The following is an 18,787-nucleotide window of genomic DNA, read 5'->3' as shown; positions in this document are numbered from 1 at the left end:
TAGATTCACAAAATGTTTAGGGGTATGTGTACCCCTGCATCCCCCCAGAAAAAAAAGCACTGGATCAGGCAGCTCAGCCTATCTGCTGTGGGGGAGGGTAAATATATCCCCACCCTTGGGTTTCGCTTTAATCCTGTCTAACGCTGGTGTCCTTAAATGAGTTCATATCACTCCCAAGGGCTTAGCTCAGTTTAGCTTATTGCTCAATAAATCAGACTGCGTAGAATTCTGGATCTGAGTTTTCCTTCTTACTTTGGGATTGGGACAATCGGTCAGGGGGAATACTGCCCCACAGAAAGGGAAGGCTGCCATTGGAAGACAAAGAAGCTCATTCCTTTCTATAAGCCTTTTATTTATTTATTTTTTAAAAATATTTTTTATTAAGTTTCCATTTTGTCATATTTAAACACAATTATATTCCTTACTTATTTTCCCACTTGAGCTTCGACTTCCCTCCCTCCCTGTTTGTGGTTTTTCTCATCCCTTTTTACTTCATAGCAATTATACATTTTCTAATTCCCTTTGCACTGCTTCTGTTTATCACAAACTTTTAAATAAAGATAAAAAGGAACATATCTTTAACATTGCAAGTTTTTTTACAACAACCCTGCTAGTGTTGTTATTTGTTTACATGTATTGAATACATCCTTCGTGTATTGAACAAATTCACTCCAGTCTCTTTGGAAAGCTTGATCACGCTGGTTTCCGATTTTCCCGGTCAGCTTTGCCAATTCTGCATAGTCTATCATTTTCGTCTGCCACTCTTCTAACGATGGAATTTCCTGTTGTTTCCATTTTTGGGCTAAAAGAGTTCTTGCTGCAGTTGTTGCAAAAATAAACAGTTTTAGATCTTTCTTTGGGATCTCTTCCCCTACTATACCTAACAAAAATGCCTCTGGTTTTTTCCACAAAGGTACAGTGGTACCTCGGGTTAAGTACTTAATTCGTTCCGGAGGTCCGTTCTTAACCTGAAACTGTTCTTAACCTGAAGCACCACTTTAGCTAATGGGGCCTCCTGCTGCTGCCACGTTGCTGGAGCACAATTTCTGTTCTCATCCTGAAGCAAAGTTCTTAACCCGAGGTACTATTTCTGGGTTAGCAGGGCCTGTAACCTGAAGCGTATGTAACCCGAGTTACCACTGTACTTTTAAACATTTTCTTTAACTCGTTATATATCATTTCCCAATAAGCTTTTCACCTTGCAACAAGTCCACCACGTGTGATAAAAGTTCCCCTCTTTTTCTTTACATTTCCAATGTTTGTTATTTCTCATCTTATACATTTCGTTTCTATAAACCTTTTAAGAACTGTACTACATGCTGCATGCATATCTTGGAGCTCGGTAATTCAAGCGGCCCCATAGCGTAAAAGCTCATGGTTGCATGGCTTGCGTCTGGAAGATGGTGGTATGTCACCGGCACCCCGTTGTCCTCTAACCGCTTCTTGTACAACAGCCCGTCGTCCCGGAGGACATCATATTCGCAGGTTAGAATGAAAGTCTCAGGGAGTTGGCGGATTATGTGATCCTCCGCTAGAAGTGGAGCATAGATGGCCTCTCCAGCTCTTTTAACTTGCTCATAAAGTTCTTCTGAAAACGGGGCAGGTGCTTTAGGGACATAGCCCCTAGCCTTGAATTCTTCTGGAATGTAATCAACGTTGACCCATTTCCGGTATTTCTCCCTCAAATCGTAAGGGACATGGGCGCCTTTGATAACTCCGTCCACATCAATCTCCTTCCCGGTGAGATGTCTCAAGCCAAAATGGACTGCTCGTTTCCTGAACAAGGGAGGGACTGCTTGGTTTTGCTGATAGGAGGGCAAATCAAAGTCCCCGGTTTGTAGGAATGGGTAGATCAGGACCTGACCTCGCAGTCTTGGCAGGTCCTCTCTGGTCACCAGCTCTTGACAAACGGCTGCGGCAAATGTCCCCCCGCTACTCTCCCCAACAATGGCGATGCAGTTGGGGTCCACTCTGTATTCCTTTGCATTCTTCAGAAAGTGGATTGCAGCAGTACAGCAGTCCAGGAATGGGACTGGATACGGATGCTCAGGAGCTAAACGGAATCTAAAGAGAAAGCAAAAGGTTGCCCACATTCAATCACATACAGGCCATTTTGGCCATCTGTCATGGATGCCCTAAACGGCCTCGGTCCAATATACCTGAAGGAGTGTCTCCACCTCCATCGTTCTGCCCAGACACTGAGGTCCAGCGCCGACGGCCTTTTGGCGGTTCCCTCACTGCGAGAAGCCAAGTTACAGGGAACCAGGCAGAGGGCCTTCTCGGTAGTGGCACCCGCCCTGTGGAACACCCTCCCACCAGATGTCAAAGAGAAAAATAACTACCAAACTTTTAGAAGACATCTGAAGGCAGCCCTGTTTAGGGAAGCTTTTAATGTTTAATAGGTTATTGTAATTTAGTGTTTTGTTGGAAGCTGCCCTGAGTGGGCGGGGTATAAATAATAAATTATTATTATTATTATTATTATTATTATTATTATTAATGCTTTGGCTGATATTCCTGCATTGGATTGGACTAGATGGCCCTTGGGTCCCTTCCAACTCTTAAGATTCTATGATTACTGCATGGCATACTGAAAGGGTTGGGAATGTTTTTACCTCCCCAGGGCTACATTCCTTTCTATGTAACTTTCTGGGGGCCACAGCGGTGAATGGCAAGCAAATGCAAACTTTCCTTTTGGACAAATCGACTGGTTCATACACATAGTCGCACATCTTCCTCTACCCTCCAGCTGCTTCCTTCTTGTTTTTCCCTTTCCATTAGCAGGATCCTGTAGCATCGCTCCAGCTACCTGAGCAGCAATGAAGTTATTATCCCCAGTACTTGATGTCTGTCTGTCCTCCCTCCATTGCAGCTCTCCTGATCGGGTTGGGAAGACTCCTAGAAGAGGCAGTAATGCTTCTGAATACCAGTTGGCTCCCAGTACGTTTCTGAGCACAAATCAAATTGTTGGTGTTGACCTTTAAAGCCCTAAACGGCCTCGGCCCAGTATACCTGAAGGAGCATCTCCACCCCCATCGTTCAGCCCAGACACTGAGGTCCAGCTCTGAGGGCCTTCTGGTGGTTCCCTCCTTGCGAGAAGTGAGGTTGCAGGGAACCAGGCAGAGGGCCTTCTCGGGAGTGGCGCCCGCCCTGTGGAACGCCTTCCCATCAGATGTCAAGGAAATAAACAACTATCTGACTTTTAGAAGGCATCTGAAGGCAGCCCTGTTTAGGGAAGCTTTTATTGTTTTTTCATGTTTTTAATATTCTGTTGGGAGCCACCCAGAGTGGCGGGGAAACCCAGCCAGATGGGCGGGGTATGTCTAAATAAATAAATAAATAAATAAATATTATTCCTGGAAATTGCAGCTAGGGAGAGGACTCTTCTGTTCAGGTCCTGCTTGTGCGTTTCCCATTGGGGCATTTCGTGGGCCACTGTGAGAACAGGATGCTGGACTAGATAGGTCCCCTTTGGCTGGATCCAGCACAGTTCTTATTATGTTCAAAGTCAAAGGGATTTGGGCCCCAGCCATAAAAATCTAAATACAAAAATGATCACCCATGGCAAAATCACCATGTTTAAAACATTATCAGGCTGGATGGCGGTTAATGGATTGAAGTTGAATACCAACAAGACAGAAGTACTGTTTCTGGGCACTCCAACTGCGAGCGCTCCAATTGGAGAACAGCCTTTACCAAAAGTGTCATGGGCTTTGAAGACACACAGGACGAAAGGGAGAAATGCGCTAAGAGGAAGGCACGCTTGGCAAACCCTCACCGTGATTAACTCCGGCCTGGAAACCTATGTTCCCACTGTGGAAAGACGTGTGGATCCAGAATTGGCCTCTATAGTCATTTACGGACTCACTGTTAAGACCTTGTTCATGAAAGACAATCTTATTCTGCTACGAGTGATCGCCAAAGGAGGAGGAGGAGGAGGAGGAGGAGGAGGAGGAGAAGAAGACGAAGACGACTGTTTTGGGGGGACAGGATGCAGGCAGGTGTGGGGGACTCCCTGGTCCTGCAAGGGGTAACTGTGCCCCTGAAGGACCAGATGAGCAGCCTGGGAGTCATTTTGGCCTCACAGATGTCCATGGAGACACAGGTCAATTTTGTGTCCAGGGCAGCTGTTTACCAGCTCCATTTGCTACACCAGCTGACACCCTACCTGCCAGCACATTGTCTCGCCAGGGTGGTGGTACCTGCTCTGGTTATCTCCTGCTTGGACTACTGCAATGTGCTCCACGTGGGGCTACCTTTGAAGGTGACTTGGAAACGACAACTAATCCAGAATGCAGTAGCTAGACGGGTGACCGGGGGGCAGCCACCAGGACCATGTAACACTGTAGTCCTAAAAGAACTACATTGGTTTCCAGTACGTTTCTGAGCACAATTCAAAGTGTTGATGTTGACCTTTAAAGCCCTAAATGGCTTCGGCCCCTGTATACTTGAAGGAGCATCTATACTCCCATAATCCAGCCTGGACACAAAGATCCCGCTCCAAGGGCCTTCTGGTGGTTCCCTCATTGCGAGAGGAGAAATTACAGGGAACCAGGCAGAGGGGCCCCCGTGGAACACCCTCCCAGCAGATGTCAAGGAGATAAATAGCTATGTGATTTTTAACAGACATCTGAAGGCAGCCCTGTTCAGGGAAATTTTTAGTGGGTGATGTTATACAGTGGTACCTTTGGTTGCAAACTGGATCCATTCCGGAGCCCCATTCGCAACCTGAGCAGAACGCAACCCGCGTCTGCGCGTGCGGGGGTCACGATTCGCCGCTTCTGTGCATGCGCGTGATGTCATTTTGAGCATCTGCGCATGCTCGAGCAACGAAACCCGGAAGTAACCTGTTCCATTACTTCCGGGTTGCTGCGGGACGTATCTTGAAAGAATGTAACCTGAACCAAATGTAACAAGAGGTATGGCTGTATTGTATTTTTACTAGTTTTGTTGGGAGTCATCCAGAGTGGCTGGGGCAACCCAGTCAGACGGGGAGCATATAAATAAAAAAATTTATTATTATTATTATTATTATTATTGGTTTAGGTCTTCGGAAAGGTAGAAGCTGGGGGCATTACACATTCCTTCTGATATAATGAGAGTGAAGCCACTTACCCGACACTCACAACTACTGAATCACTTAGGTGGGCAATGGAACGACAAACCCTTTCAGAGGCTCCTGGAAGAAAGCACAAGCCCCCCCCCCCCCCGTTACCATTTTTTTCCTGGTCATTCACATTGAAATCATTGTGAGTTGGGTGCAGTGCTAGTCCTACTGAAAGTAAATCTGTCGAAATCAAGAGATAGGACTAATTTCGATCTGCTTATTTATTTATTTTTATGTCATGAGGTGTATATGATACCTGATTGTAGAAAACAGCGACTTTCCATGAATCTCATCTGAGAAAAGCTGAGTTGGACTGAACTCTTTGTCACTGGGGCACCGCCAGCTGAAAACCATTATGTGGATTTTACTGATCAGTAACAGAGCAGTGTCAATGGGTAAAAATCAGAACAGAACCAAACTTACACCCACATTTCTGGGCTTCTTTCCAGTTATTTCCAATCACCTCTGGAAGCCCTTTCATAGAAGTCCTTTGAGGCACGAATCAGAAAAAAAACCTTTGATATGTTAAGGATTTTTCCCCCTTGACCCTGACACTAAACTTAAACTGCCTACAGGAGCAGTACAAACCACTCCCAGGAACTTTACATGAAAGTACCACCCCAAATTCTACTCAGATGATATCGTGAACCATTTTGAAACTATTTCAAAGAACTTACGGATGCTTCCAAAGAGTCCAGCACCTCCATGAAGATAGATGACTCCTCTCCTGTTCCCAGCATGTGATGTCTTGGGCCAGTATACCCTCACGGGCACCTCATCGAAAACCAGGTCCTTTATGATCAACTTTGAGTCCTTTATTGGTGGCATTGCTTTGTACACAGCCCTCCAGATGATATACCTATGGCAAATGCCCAGTTTTTCCAGAAGCACTCCCTGTTTAAACCAAAATATTCAGAATTTATTATCAGCCCTCAGCCTTTGAAAGTTTTTGCAATACTACTACTACTACTACTACTACTACTACCACTACTACTAATTAAAAAAAAATATTTATACCCTGTCCATCTGGCTGGGTTTCCCCAGCCACTCTGAGTGGCTCCCAACAGAATATAAAAAACACAATAAAACACCAAACATTAAAGACTTCCCTAAGATGCCTTCAGATGTCTTGTAAAAGTCAGATATTTATTTATATCCTTGACATCTGATGGGAAGGCGTTCCACAGGGTGGGCACCACTACTGAGAAGGCCCTCTGCCTGGTTCCCTGTAGCTTCACTTATCATAGTGAGGAAACCACCAGAAGAACTTCGGAGCTGCACCTCAGTGTCCTAGCTGAACAATGGGGGTGGAGACGCTCCTTCAGCTATACATGGCAAGGCTGTTTAGGGCTTTGAATTGTGCTCGGAAATGTACTGGGAGCCAGTGTAGGTCTTTCAGGACCAATGCTATATGGTCTTGGCGGCCACTCCCATATTTGCATATATACGCAGCCTGTGGAACAAAACCCTCACATGTGAGGAAACTGTCATACCTTCCAACATTTTTCCGATGAAAATAGGGATGTCCTATTTAACAACAACAACAACAACAACTTTATTATTTATACCCCACTCATCTGACTGGGTTGCCCCAGCCACTCTGGATGACTTCCAACATATATAAAAACATAAGAAAACATTAAACATTTTTTAAAAAATCTTCCCAACACAGGGCTGCCATCAGATGGCTTGGGGATTGGTTAACTTCATACCCTCCAACATTTTCCCAATGAAAATAGGGACGTCCTAAGGAAAAGCGGGACATTCTGGGATCAAATCAGAAAGCGGGACGGCTTCTGTGAATCTGGGACTATCCCTGGAACATAGGGACTCTTGGAGGGTCTGCACTGAATGATGACAACAACAACAACAACAACAACAACAATTTATTATTTATACCTTGCCCATCTGGCTGGGTTCCCCCAGCCATTCTGGGTGGCTTCCAACAGAACACTAAAATACAATAACCTATTAAACATTAAAAGCTTCCCTAAACAGGGCTGCCTTCAGATGTCTTCTAAAAGTCTGGTAGTTGTTGTTCTCTTTGACATCTGGTGGGAGGGTGTTCTTGGCGCCACTACCAAGAAGGCCCTCTGTCTGGTTCCCTGTAACTTGGCTTCTCGCAGTGAGGGAACCGCCAGAAGGCTCCCGGAGCTGGACCTCAGTGTCCAGGTAGAATGATGTGGGTGGAGACGCTCCTTCATATATACTGGACTGAGGCCATTTAGGGCTTTAAAGGTCAGCACCAGCACTTTGCATTGTGCCTGGAAACGTACTATATCCTTTCATTCACCACTCAGAGATTGGGGTGGCTTGAAGATATGTGTGTGTGTGTGTGTGTGTGTGTGTGTGTACATAAGAATGTAAAAAGAGCTTGTTGGACCTGGCCAATGGCCCATCTAGTCCAGCAGCCTGTTCTCACAGTTCCTGTGGGCAACTGCCATGCAGGATCTGAGCACAGGAGTCCTCTCCCCTTCCAGCAACTGGTATTCAGAAGCACTGTGGCCTCCAGTTGTGGAGGCAGAGCAGAGCCATGGAGCCTAGCAGACATCCATAGCTTTCTCCTCCGTGAATTTGCCTAATCGCCTTCAGAAGCTATTCAACTTGGCAACCATCACTGCCTCCGGTGAGAGTGACTTCCATAGTTTGAATATGTCTGGTGTGAAGACATACCGTATTTTTCCGTGTATAAGACGCCCCATCCTTATATTTTAAACCCCAAATTAAGAAATTACTTAGCTTTTGGGATGGGGGAGGTCACTTTCACCATTCGCTCACCTGCCTGCCCACCACTGCCGATCGTTTGCCACAGCCACTGCCGATCGCACACCTCGCCGCAGCCGCCAATTGTCTGCCTGCTCAACGCCACCAACAGCCCACCCACCCACTTGCTGCAGCCGCCAATCACCTGCCTGCCTTGCCACAGCCTCCAATCGCCTGCCCAGTTGCCACAGCCGGAGCCAATCACCAGCAGGCCTTGCTGCAGCCACCAATCACCCGCCCAATCGACGCTGGCAATCTCCTGCTTGCTGCTGCCATTAGTTGCACGTCCCCCCTCTGCATTCACTATTTGTGTATAAGACGACACCCAATTTTTGCCTAATTTTTTTTTTAGCAAAAAGCATCGTCTTATACATGGAAAAATATGGTACTTGCTTTTATCCTTCCTGAATCTTCCAACGTGCAACTTCACTTGATGTCCACAAGGTCTGCTTGTCATAACTGAGGGAGGAAGACTTTTCTCTATGTTATGCATAATTTTATAAACTTCTATCATGTCGCCTGTTACTCGCCATTTCTGTAAACTAAAATATTTCAGATGTGGAACGCCCTCTCATCAGATGTCAAGGAGATAAGGAACTACAGCGGTACCTCAGGTTACATATGCTTCAGGTTACATACGCTTCAGGTTACAGACTCCGCTAACCCAGAAATAGTGCTTCAGGTTAAGAACTTTGCTTCAGGATGAGAACAGAAATCGTGCTCCAGTGGCGCGGCAGCAGTGGGAGGCCCCATTAGCTAAAGTGGTACTTCAGGTTAAGTACAGTTTCAGGTTAAGTACGGACCTCCGGAATGAATTAAGTACTTAACATGAGGTACCACTGTACACAGATTACGGGAAGTTTTTAATGTTTGATTGTTTTATTATGGTTTTATATTTTGCTGGAAGCTGCTCAGAGAAAACCCAGCCAGATGGAAGGCATAAAAATAATAAAATTATTATTATTATTATTATTATTATTATTATTATTATTATTAATTGTAGAGGGTGTGACTTCAATCCCGTGACATATATATAAAGAAACTTACCAGTACAAGTACATATCCCACTAAGAAATCGGCAAGGAGTAATATTGCACGACAGCTTATTCCTCGAGGCAGGTGGGTCCTGGTAAGACGATAATAAACTCCCCATGCAAACAGCAAGGAATGAATAGAAATGGTCACGTATAGTATCAGCATCCACAGAGTTCCACCAAATGCCATTTCCCTTAAACTCAGAAGCACAGAAGTGGTGACTGTGCCTTACCCGACGCTACGTGGCTCTTGTGGTTTAGCAGTGATGTTCTCTTGCACACGGTGTAGATTGTTCTCTTTTGTACAAGAACACTCTGCGCCATGTGGAAGAGAACAAAACCTCGGCCAACCCACATATCTTTCAATTGAGAAGAAAAGAAGCAGTTTAGTAATTCCTTCAGAAACTGCAAGATGTCCTTTTGGAGGTGCATCTCAAGGTGTGTGAATTTGCCCAGCCCCTCCTCTAGAGGGAAGAGGTACATGGGATTTCCAAGGCTTCTGGTGGCTAATCAGATTAGGGCAAGAAACCATTTTTGTTTGTGTGTGTAATATTTTTAAATTTGTTTTTACAAGTACAAATTGCAAGTAGATAAACAGGGACTATTGTGGCAGGAAGGTAAATGGCGTTTCTGTGTGCTCTGGTTTCCGTCATGGTGTCCAGAAGCAGTTTAGTCATGCTGGCCACATGACCCAGAAAGCTGTCTGTGGGCAAACGCCGGCTCCCTCGGCCTGAAAGCCAGATGAGCGCCACAACCCCATAGTCGCCTTTGAGTGGACTTATCCGTCCAGGGGCCCTTTACCTTTTTTTTTAATGGCAGGTGGTGGCAGCTGCGGAAGCTCAGACTTGATGACCTGGGTCTGCACTGCAACAGCCAAAATGCGGTACCCTTGCTGCAGCAACCAATGCTGTAACATTGGGGAAGCATCACAGAACAAATGATCGGGTGGAATGAATTGTGGACGGTCCAGCATAAACCCACCACTGATGCACTTTTATTGCGTCCATGACATGGCGTGGAATGCATCTGCGAAAGGATGCTGGCCAATCAGGAGGGGCCCTGGCTCTACACTTTTGAATTGGCTACGTTCCAGCAGGAGGATGCCCGGTTCTGTCGATTTCCTCAAGCAAATCCAAGCTTTCGCCTAAGAAAGCTTGAATTTTAAGCAGAAAAGACTTTTTATGTATGCGGCGACAGCCGCACGGATGTTGCTAGCCCAGAGATGGAAAGAAGGCAAGGTCCCTACCAGAGAAGAATGGCAAACTAAACTGTTGTATTATGCCGAAATAATACTAATACTAATATAATAATTTATTATTTATACCCCGCCCATCTGGCTGGGCTTCCCCAGCCACTCTGGGCGGCTTCCAATCAAGTGTTAAAAACAGTACAGCGTCCAAAAAAATATTAAAATACTGTAGTACATGGCAAAACATGAAATGGCAAAACTGACCGGAAAGCAGGAACCAAGAGGACCAAAACTTTAACAAAGAATGGGGAATTTTTTTAATTTATTTTGGAGACCAGATGAAAACATTAGCAGGATTGTAGCAAATATTATGGACAAAATGGAGTGATATAAAATATGGACTGTTGAATAATATGCAGTTGAAAAGGTTAACAATAGGAGCCATGGAAGGGAATTTCGAAAGTCCAGAGATTCGGAGGAATCTACAAATGTGGATGTGTACGGTTGTATTGCTATAATTTTATACTTGTAAAATCAAATAAAAAAATATTTTTAAAAAGAAAGAAAAGAAAGGTTGAATTTTATATTGCCCCCCCCCCCAAAAAATTCTTCTGCTCCTCCCCCCACCCCCTGCTTTTGTAGGCTTTGCTATTTTCTGCTACCTGGAGAGCCTCCCAGAAAAACATGGCATGGAGCCAAGAATCTGAAAAACTGGTATTTTCCAAGTATTTCCAGAATCTGGATAACTCATGCTTCAGAGTTCTCTCAGTTTACATAGAGGGAAGAGAAAGGAAAAAAGAACCGAGCTGAGGTAATGCTTGACACTGGGTGGCTGGCAACCGGGCAGACTGGGAAACTGAAGGAAAGCTGTGTTATTTCTTAGAAAGGAGGCTTAGTCTCCTCATGTCATTATATAGCAGAGTGTATTGCTCACCATGAGCATTCATAGTTTATGCACCACTTATTAACCGGCAGGCATCGCAGGTTTCTAGACCTCATGCTTGTGAAAGCATGTTTGCCTCCAGCCACTCTGGAAGGCATCCAACATATATAAAAACATAAAGGTAAAGGTAAAGGGACCCCTGACCACTGGGTCCAGTCGTGACTGACTCTGAGGTTGCAGCACTCATCTCGCTTTATTGGCCGAGGGAGCCGGCGTACAGCTTCCGGGTCATGTGGCCAGCATGACTAAGCCGCTTCTGGCGAACCAGAGCAGTGCACGGAAACGCCGTTCACCTTCCCGCTGGAGCGGTACCTATTTATCTACTTGCACTGGTGTGCTATGAACTGCTAGGTTGGCAGGAGCAGGGATTGAACAACGAGAGCTCACTCTGTTGCGGGGATTCGAACCGCTGACCTTCTGTTCGGCAAGTCCTAGGCTCTGTGGTTTAACCCACAGCACCACCGGCATCCACTCCGGATGGCGTCCAACATATATAAAAACATAATAAAACAGTAAACATTAAAAGAAAAATTCCCTATACAGGGCTGCCTTCAGATGTCTTCTAAAGGTTGTATAGTTACTTATCTCCTTGGCTTGGCGGTTGCATACCCCCTCCATACCCTCTAATATTTCTCCGATGAAAATAGGGATGTCCTATTCCATACCTTCCAATAGGCTAAGGAAAAGAAGAGATTATTTATGTATGCGACAACGGCAGTGTGGATACTTCTGGCCCAGAGATGGAAAGAAGATAAAGTCCCGACCAGAGTGGCTGATAAAGATGATGGATTATGCTGAAATGGCGAAAATGACCAGTAAGATTAGAAACCAGGAACATAGAAATTTTAATGAGGAATAGGGGAAATTTATAAGTGACCTCGGAGAACACTGTAAACAACTAAAAACTTTGGCAGGATTGTAATAACACTTGTAATGTAACAAGTACAATGGTTAAAAAGGGAATTTTAAGAAAAGATGGAGAATATTGTAAGATGCAATTGAAAACAGATTGGCAATGGAACCCATTGAGGGGTGGAGGGAAATGCAAGGATTCAGGGGATCATATGTGTATGATTATGGGTATTATTTGAATATAAATGTAAATTGTAAAACTGGATTATGTCCTGCTGGATTATGTCCATTTGGATCCCTTCCAGTCAGGATTCAGGCCTCATCATAGGACTGAAACTGCCTTGGTCGCACTGGTTGATGATCTCCAGCGGGCTAGGGACAAAGGTGAGAGCTGTTTCCTAGTTCTGCTGGATCTCTCAGTGGCTTTTGACACCATCGACCATAACATCCTTCTGGACCGTCTAGAGGGGCTAGGAGCTGGGGGCACTGTTATACAGTGGTTCCGCTCCTTCCTCCTGGGCTCTGTTCAGAAAGTGGGGGGGGGGGGAATGAGTGTTCAGACCCCTGGGATCTCACTTGTGGGGTGCCTCAGGGCTCTGTCCTCTCCCCCATGCTTTTCAACATCTACATGCAGCCGCTGGGAGAGATAATCAGGGGGTTTGGGCTGGGTGTTCATCAGTATGCGGATGATAAATCAGAACCGGTGAAGGCGGTGAAGGTCCTGTGTCAGTGTCTGGAGGCGGTTGGAGGATGGATGGTGGTTAACAGATTGACGCTGAATCCTGACGAGACAGAAGTACTGTTTTTGGCGGACAGGAGGTAGGCAGGTGTGGAGGACTCCCTGGTCCTGAATGGGGTAACTGTATCCCTGAAGGACCAGGTGCACAGCCTGGGAGTCATTTTGGACTCACAGCTGTGCATGGAGGCGCAGGTCAATTCTGTGTCCAGGGCAGCTGTCTACCAGCTCCATCTGGTATGCAGGCTGAGACCCTACCCGCCGGCGGACTGTCTTGCCAGAGTGGTGCATGCTCTAGTTATCTCTCGCTTGGACAACTGCAATGCGCTCTATGTGGGGCTACCTTTGAAGGTGACCCGGAAACTACAACTAATCCAGAATGCGGCAGCTAGACTAGTGTCTGGGAGCGGCCACTGAGACCATATAACACCGGTCCTGAAAGACCTACATTGGCTCCCAGTACGTTTCCGAGCGCAATTCAAGTGTTGGTGCTGACTTTTAAAGCCCTAAACGGCCCGTGTCCAGTATACCTGATGGAGCGTCTCCACCCCCATCATTCTGCCCGGACACTGAGGTCCAGCGCTGAGGGCCTTCTGGCAGTTCCCTTGGAACCAGGCAGAGGGCCTTCTCAGTAGTGGCACCCGCCCTGTGGAATGCCCTCCCACCAGATGTCCAAGAGAAAAACAACTACCAGACTTTTAGAAGACATCTGAATGCAGCCCTGCTTAGGAAAGCTTTTAATGTTTAATAGACTATTGTATTTTAATATTCTGTTGAAAGCCGCCTAGAGTGGCTGGGGAAACCCAGCCAGATGGGCGGGGTATAAATAATAAATTCTTCTTCTTCTTCTTCTTCTTCTTCTTCTTCTTCTTCTTCTTCTTCTTCTTCTTCTCCTCCTCCTCCTCCTCCTCCTCCTCCTCCTTCTCCTTCTCCTCCTCCTCCTTCTCCTTCTCCTTCTTCACAATCCCAGGGTTTACAGTCAGGTTGACGTGGAACTCCTGTGGGCAGCGGTGCAATCTGAAAGGGCAGCAGCGGCGACAACAAGATCACAAAGGAAGATGCCTAGCAGGACTTATGCAGTTCTTCAGAAAGATTCGTTTGCTGGAGGATTTCAGATCCAAATTGTTCAATTGGTGGGTTTGGCAATGAGTTATTTAAAGGGTCAAAGCACAGCCGTCCCATAAGCATGTGAACCAGAGACGGTCCTTCTGCAGTCCTTTCAGAAAGCAAAGAGTGTGGCAATCAACACCTGCGCAGGTGTAAAGATGGTAGAATCATAGACTCAAGAGTTGGAAGGGATCCCAAGGGTCATTTAGTCCAACCCCCTGCAATGCAGAAAATCTGCCCTCAGCCATCTCTGGATAGACATTGGATGTTTAGTTATGCTGTGTGTGCTACAACAGAAGCCTGTATATTGGAGCTTTTAAAAGTTAAATGAGTGTACCTTTGGCTAGATTGTGCCCATAATAATTTGTATTACATGGTTGTCGCTTTCATCCGTTTTGCATGAGCCATCCAGTGTGTCTGGATTGGTGTACAGAAATCATGGGAACAACATCATCAAACGCCTTGGCTCACCATTATCTAAGTGCCTCTGCCTTTTATCTGAAGCTCTGTTTTAAGTAGAAAATAACAGCCATTTAGAAAATATAAATCTTGTGAGCTAGTCTTGTGAAGTTCTCCAGTGCATACAAAGTTCTCTCTGTGCGTGTTTGTGTGGTTGGTTTTTTCCTCTTTCTTTTCAATTAACAACAAAGGAAACCCGCTGACACAGTGAATTTTGATCTGGAAAATGAAACTTGACATAACAGGTAGTTAGCTACATTTTTCTTAATCTCTGGTAGTTGCCCAGAGGCTGCTTTTAATAAATCTCCCTCCGTCTGCACCTCCAAAGAAACAATCTGACCGCATTCACATTAATAAAAGAGCATCTATAATAACCCTCCCAAGTCTTATAATGTTGCCAATCCACATTCTGTGGTTTTGAAAAAACAAACCAAAAAACGAAGGCTCAGATATTGAATGAAAAGTATATATGTTTTGCCATTGGCTTCGGTGGGATCGGGAGCAGTCTATTTTTGTGCAGCGTTTTCAAACTAGAATCGTGTGACTTCCGGCACTTGATAGCTGAAAGTAGATCCATTCTTGTTACATCCAGAGCAAAGAGGGCTGCAAGTTTTTAAAGTATCCCCCCACTCTTCTGATAGTCAGTGGGTGTGACCAGGCAGGTAGAGAAGGTCACCTCTTGGGAGGGTACGTGTTCACTCTGGAGCAGAAACAAGATAGAATTTGGTGGGACCTGGCAAAGAGGGACACTATGAAATTTGGTAGAGCCTAGGGACGCGGGTGGCCCTGTGGGTTAAACCACAGAGCCTAGGACTTGCCGATCAGAAGGTCGGCGGTTCGAATCCCCGCAACGGGGTGAGCTCCTGTTGCTCAGTCCCTGCTCCTGCCAACCTAGCAGTTTGAAAGCACATCAAAGTGCAAGTAGATAAATAGGTACCACTCCGGCGGAAAGGTAAACGGCGTTTCCGTGTGCTGCTCTGGTTCGTCAGAAGCAGCTTAGTCATGCTGGCCACATGACCCGGAAGCTGTACAGCAGCTCCCTCGGCGAATAAAGCGAGATGAGCGCCGCAACCCCAGAGTTGGTCACAACTGGACCTAATTGTCAGGGGTCCCATTACCTTTACCTTTACCTTTACCTAGGGAGACAATAAAACATCATTTCCTACTCTGCACTGCATTGGTTTTTGTGCAGTGCTGTTTCCATTCCATTGCAGTTCATCTTCTGCATTATTGGTCTCCCTGCCCACTGTGGTGAATTCATGCAACTTATGTACTTTACGTAATTAATTATCTAAATCGTGTAACCGCATTGTCATTGTGATGAACCCAGCATCCTGCTCTCACAGTAGCTAACTTATGGGAAGCCCAAAAGCAGGACTTGAGCCCATCAGCCCTCTTTCCTCCTATGGCTTCTGGCAACTGTAATTCAGAAGCATACGGCCTCCAACAGTGGAGACAAAACATAGACGCCATGGCTAGGAGTGATTGAGACCTTTATTGTCCACAAATTTGCCCAGTCTTCTTTTAAAACCATCCAGTTGGGTGTCAATCAGCACCTCTTGTGGCAGTGAGTTCCATAATCCAACAATTTATTATTTGTATCCCGCCCATCTGGCTGGGTTTCCCCAGCCACTCTGGGTGGCTTCCAACAAAGATTAAAAATACATTAAAAAGTCACACATTAAAAACTTCCCTAAACAGGGCGGGCACCACTACTGAGAAGTCCTTCTGCCTGGTTCCCTTTAGCTTTGCTTCTTGCAGTGAGGGAACTGCCAGAAGGCCCTCGGCGCTGGACCTCAGTGTCCGGGCAGAACGATGGGGGTGGAGATGCTCCTTCAGGTATATTGGGCCGAGGCCGTCTTTTTGTCTAAATCTTCCAACATTCAGGTTGATTAGATGCAGATGCTTCTCTCTGGGTACCTAATGTTGGGTCTGTTCTCTCGTACAACCGCTTACCTGAATAAAGCAAATATTGCAAAAACTCAACAACAACAACAGCAGCAGCAGCAGCAGCAGCAGCAGCATCCCACTGTGGGTCTCCTCCAAAGGGAACCAGAACCTATAGCATGGTCCCTCGAGGAAGTGGTGAGCACACAGTGCTGCAGCAAAATGAAATACAGTGGTACCTCGGGTTAAGAACTTAATTCGTTCTGGAGGTCCGTTTTTAACCTGAAACTGTTCTTAACCTGAGGTACCACTTTAGCTAATGAGGCCTCCTGCTGCTGCCGCGCCGCCTGAGCCTGATTTCTGTTCTCATCCTGAAGCAAAGTTCCTAATCCGGGATACTATTTCTGGGTTAGCGGAGTCTGTAACCTGAAGCGTCTGTAACCTGAAGCGTCTGTAACCCGAGGTACCACTGTACCATCCATGTTCTGCTCTGGCTCCCACATTCCATTTCTTGAGCAGACGATAACCATCTTGTGTGAGCGAAGAAAAGGTCGAAGCAAATGGATGAACTCAATCCTTAGAGCTGGACTTTCCACCACAAAAAGGCAAAGCTGAAACAGACACACACACCCCACCCCCAAGAAGGGGAGTGAGTGCAACTTGCTGGAGGCCATGGAAGAGCTAGGGTTGGAACGCAAGTGCTTCCACTGGAAGGTCATACGCAGGAAGAGATAACTAGGCCATTCCTGTCCGTCCATCCACACCCTCGATGGGCATTTTATAGAGTCACAAACAGATAGGAATTCCTAAGACTCTACATCTCTAGGTATTTATGATGCTAATCGCTCTAGCATATGACTGCCTCAGGGCAATGATATGCCTGCTTTGAGCAGCATTAAGAGACACAGTGCAAGAGTCTTGCAGCACCTTAAAAAGACTGAGAAATTGGATTGGACAGATGTTTTCATAGACTAGAATCCATTTTGTGTTTGTTGGGCGTGAGGGAGGAATTGTAAGAGATGGTGCTGCAAGGATAGGCCAATACAGTGGTACCTCGGGTTACAAACACCTCGGGTTACAAACACTTCGGGTTACAGACTCCACTAACCCAGAAATACTAACTCGGGTTAAGAACTTTACCTCAGGATGAGAACAGAAATCGTGCGCTGGTGGTGCGGTGGCAGCGGGAGGCCCCATAAGCTAAAGTTGTACCTCAGGTTAAGAACAGTTTCAGATTAAGAACAGACCTCCAGAAAAAAATTAAGTTCATAACCAGAGGTACCACTGTAATGCCATTTATGACAGTTCAATTGAAGCCTAAGATTGACGTGGATGTTTTATGTTATTAAGGGGAAAGCAGGTGGGATACCTCATATTTTCTTTCATATAAGTGTGTGTTTAATCCTTGTGTTTAAGGCATAGCTGCCCTCAATGTAGAAATATATATTCCTAGGGCAGCTTATATAACAAACCCTTGAAGTGTCCCTATTTTCCAGGGATGGTCCTAGATTTACAGAAGCCGTCCCGATTTCTGATTTGATTCTGGAATGTCCCGCTTTTCCTTAGGATGTCCCTATTTTCACCAGAGAAATGTTGGAGGGTGTGGAATTATGCGACCCCTAAGCTGAAGAGATAAGTAACTATACAACCTTTAGAAGACATATTAAGGCAGCCTTGTATAGGGAAGTTTTTAAATGTTTTATTATGATTTTTTTATATGTTGGAAGCTGCCCAGAGTGGCTGGAGCAACCCAGTAAGGTGGGTGGTATATAAAACAACAACAACAATGGAATAGGATGTTTCCGTTTTCATCAGAGAAATGTTGGAGGGTATGATCTAAATCAAGTTACAACAGGAGAATTCCAGTACACAACCTTTGAAAAAATGCCCAGATTTGGTGAATGCTTGTCATCGCTTGGACTGCTTATTGTTGCTTTTAAAAGGTAAGCGGAAAGGTAAACGGCGTTTCCATGCGCTGCTCTGGTTTTGGTGTTCTGTTGCCAGAAGCGGCTTAGTCATGCTGGCCACATGACCCGGACAAACTGTTTGTGGACAAACGCTGGCTCCCTTGGCCTATAAAGCAAGATGAGCGCCGCAACCCCAGAGTTGTCTGCGACTGGACTTAACCGTCAGGGGTCATTACCTTTTTTTTAAAAAAAGGATCCCTGGACGGTTATGTCTAGTCAAAGGTGGCTATGGGGTTGCAATGCTCATCTTGCCTTCAGGCCAAGGGATCTGGTGTTCGTCTGCAGACAGCTTTCCGGGTCATGTGGCCAGCATGACTAAACCGCTTCTGGTGCAATGGAAACCAGAGCGCACGGAAATGCCGTTTACCTTCCCGCTGCAGCGGGACCTATTTATCTACTTGCACTGGTGTGCTTTTGATCTGCTAGGTTGGCAGGAGCTGGGACCAAGCAACAGGAACTCACTCCATCGTGGGGATTCGAACCACCGACCTTCTGATTGGCAAGCCCAAGTGGCTCAGCAGTTTAGGCCACAGGCACCTGATGATAGATAAGTGGCAGGGGAGAGATAATGCTTGGGATCGGACCCTTTGGGTCCCTTGGATCGCTACAATTCTCTGATTCTGTGTCATTGGCATGCAATCCTCCCTGCCTTTAGACCTTATTCCTTTCAGTTCCTTCTCTGCCGTAAATCAATACTGTACGACAGGTTTTTCTCTACCCCCGCCTTCCCATTCCAGCCATAA

At 45.9% G+C, this 18,787-nt stretch overlaps 1 protein-coding gene across 3 annotated transcripts in view; it reads right to left on the bottom strand.

Moving 5' to 3' along the window:
• Window positions 1-638: 638 nt before the first annotated feature.
• LOC308471035 (arylacetamide deacetylase-like 4) overlaps window positions 639-18,787 on the bottom strand; it is a 56,754-nt gene continuing 38,605 nt past the window's right edge. The window contains exons 1-4 of one of the 3 annotated variants that reach the window (XM_080994923.1): window positions 8,918-9,173; window positions 5,785-6,001; window positions 5,116-5,179; window positions 639-2,064 (exon numbers count right to left, since the gene is read on the bottom strand). In XM_080994923.1, the coding sequence (XP_080851049.1) occupies window positions 1,290-2,064; window positions 5,116-5,179; window positions 5,785-6,001; window positions 8,918-9,094 (1,233 nt within the window). In that variant the 5' untranslated portion in view covers window positions 9,095-9,173 and the 3' untranslated portion in view covers window positions 639-1,289. Of the gene's footprint in view, window positions 2,065-5,115; window positions 5,180-5,784; window positions 6,002-8,917; window positions 9,174-15,503; window positions 16,147-18,787 lie in introns of those variants that run through there. The other 2 variants (XM_080994922.1, XR_013982696.1) reach the window with 2 other exon arrangements.

The sequence above is a fragment of the Podarcis pityusensis genome (genome assembly GCF_964106645.2).
Source record: "Podarcis pityusensis genome assembly, chromosome: 2".
Taxonomy (NCBI): Eukaryota; Metazoa; Chordata; class Lepidosauria; order Squamata; family Lacertidae; genus Podarcis; species Podarcis pityusensis.
Note: the sequence above shows the minus strand (reverse complement) of the source record. Positions and strands in the feature narration are given on the sequence as shown.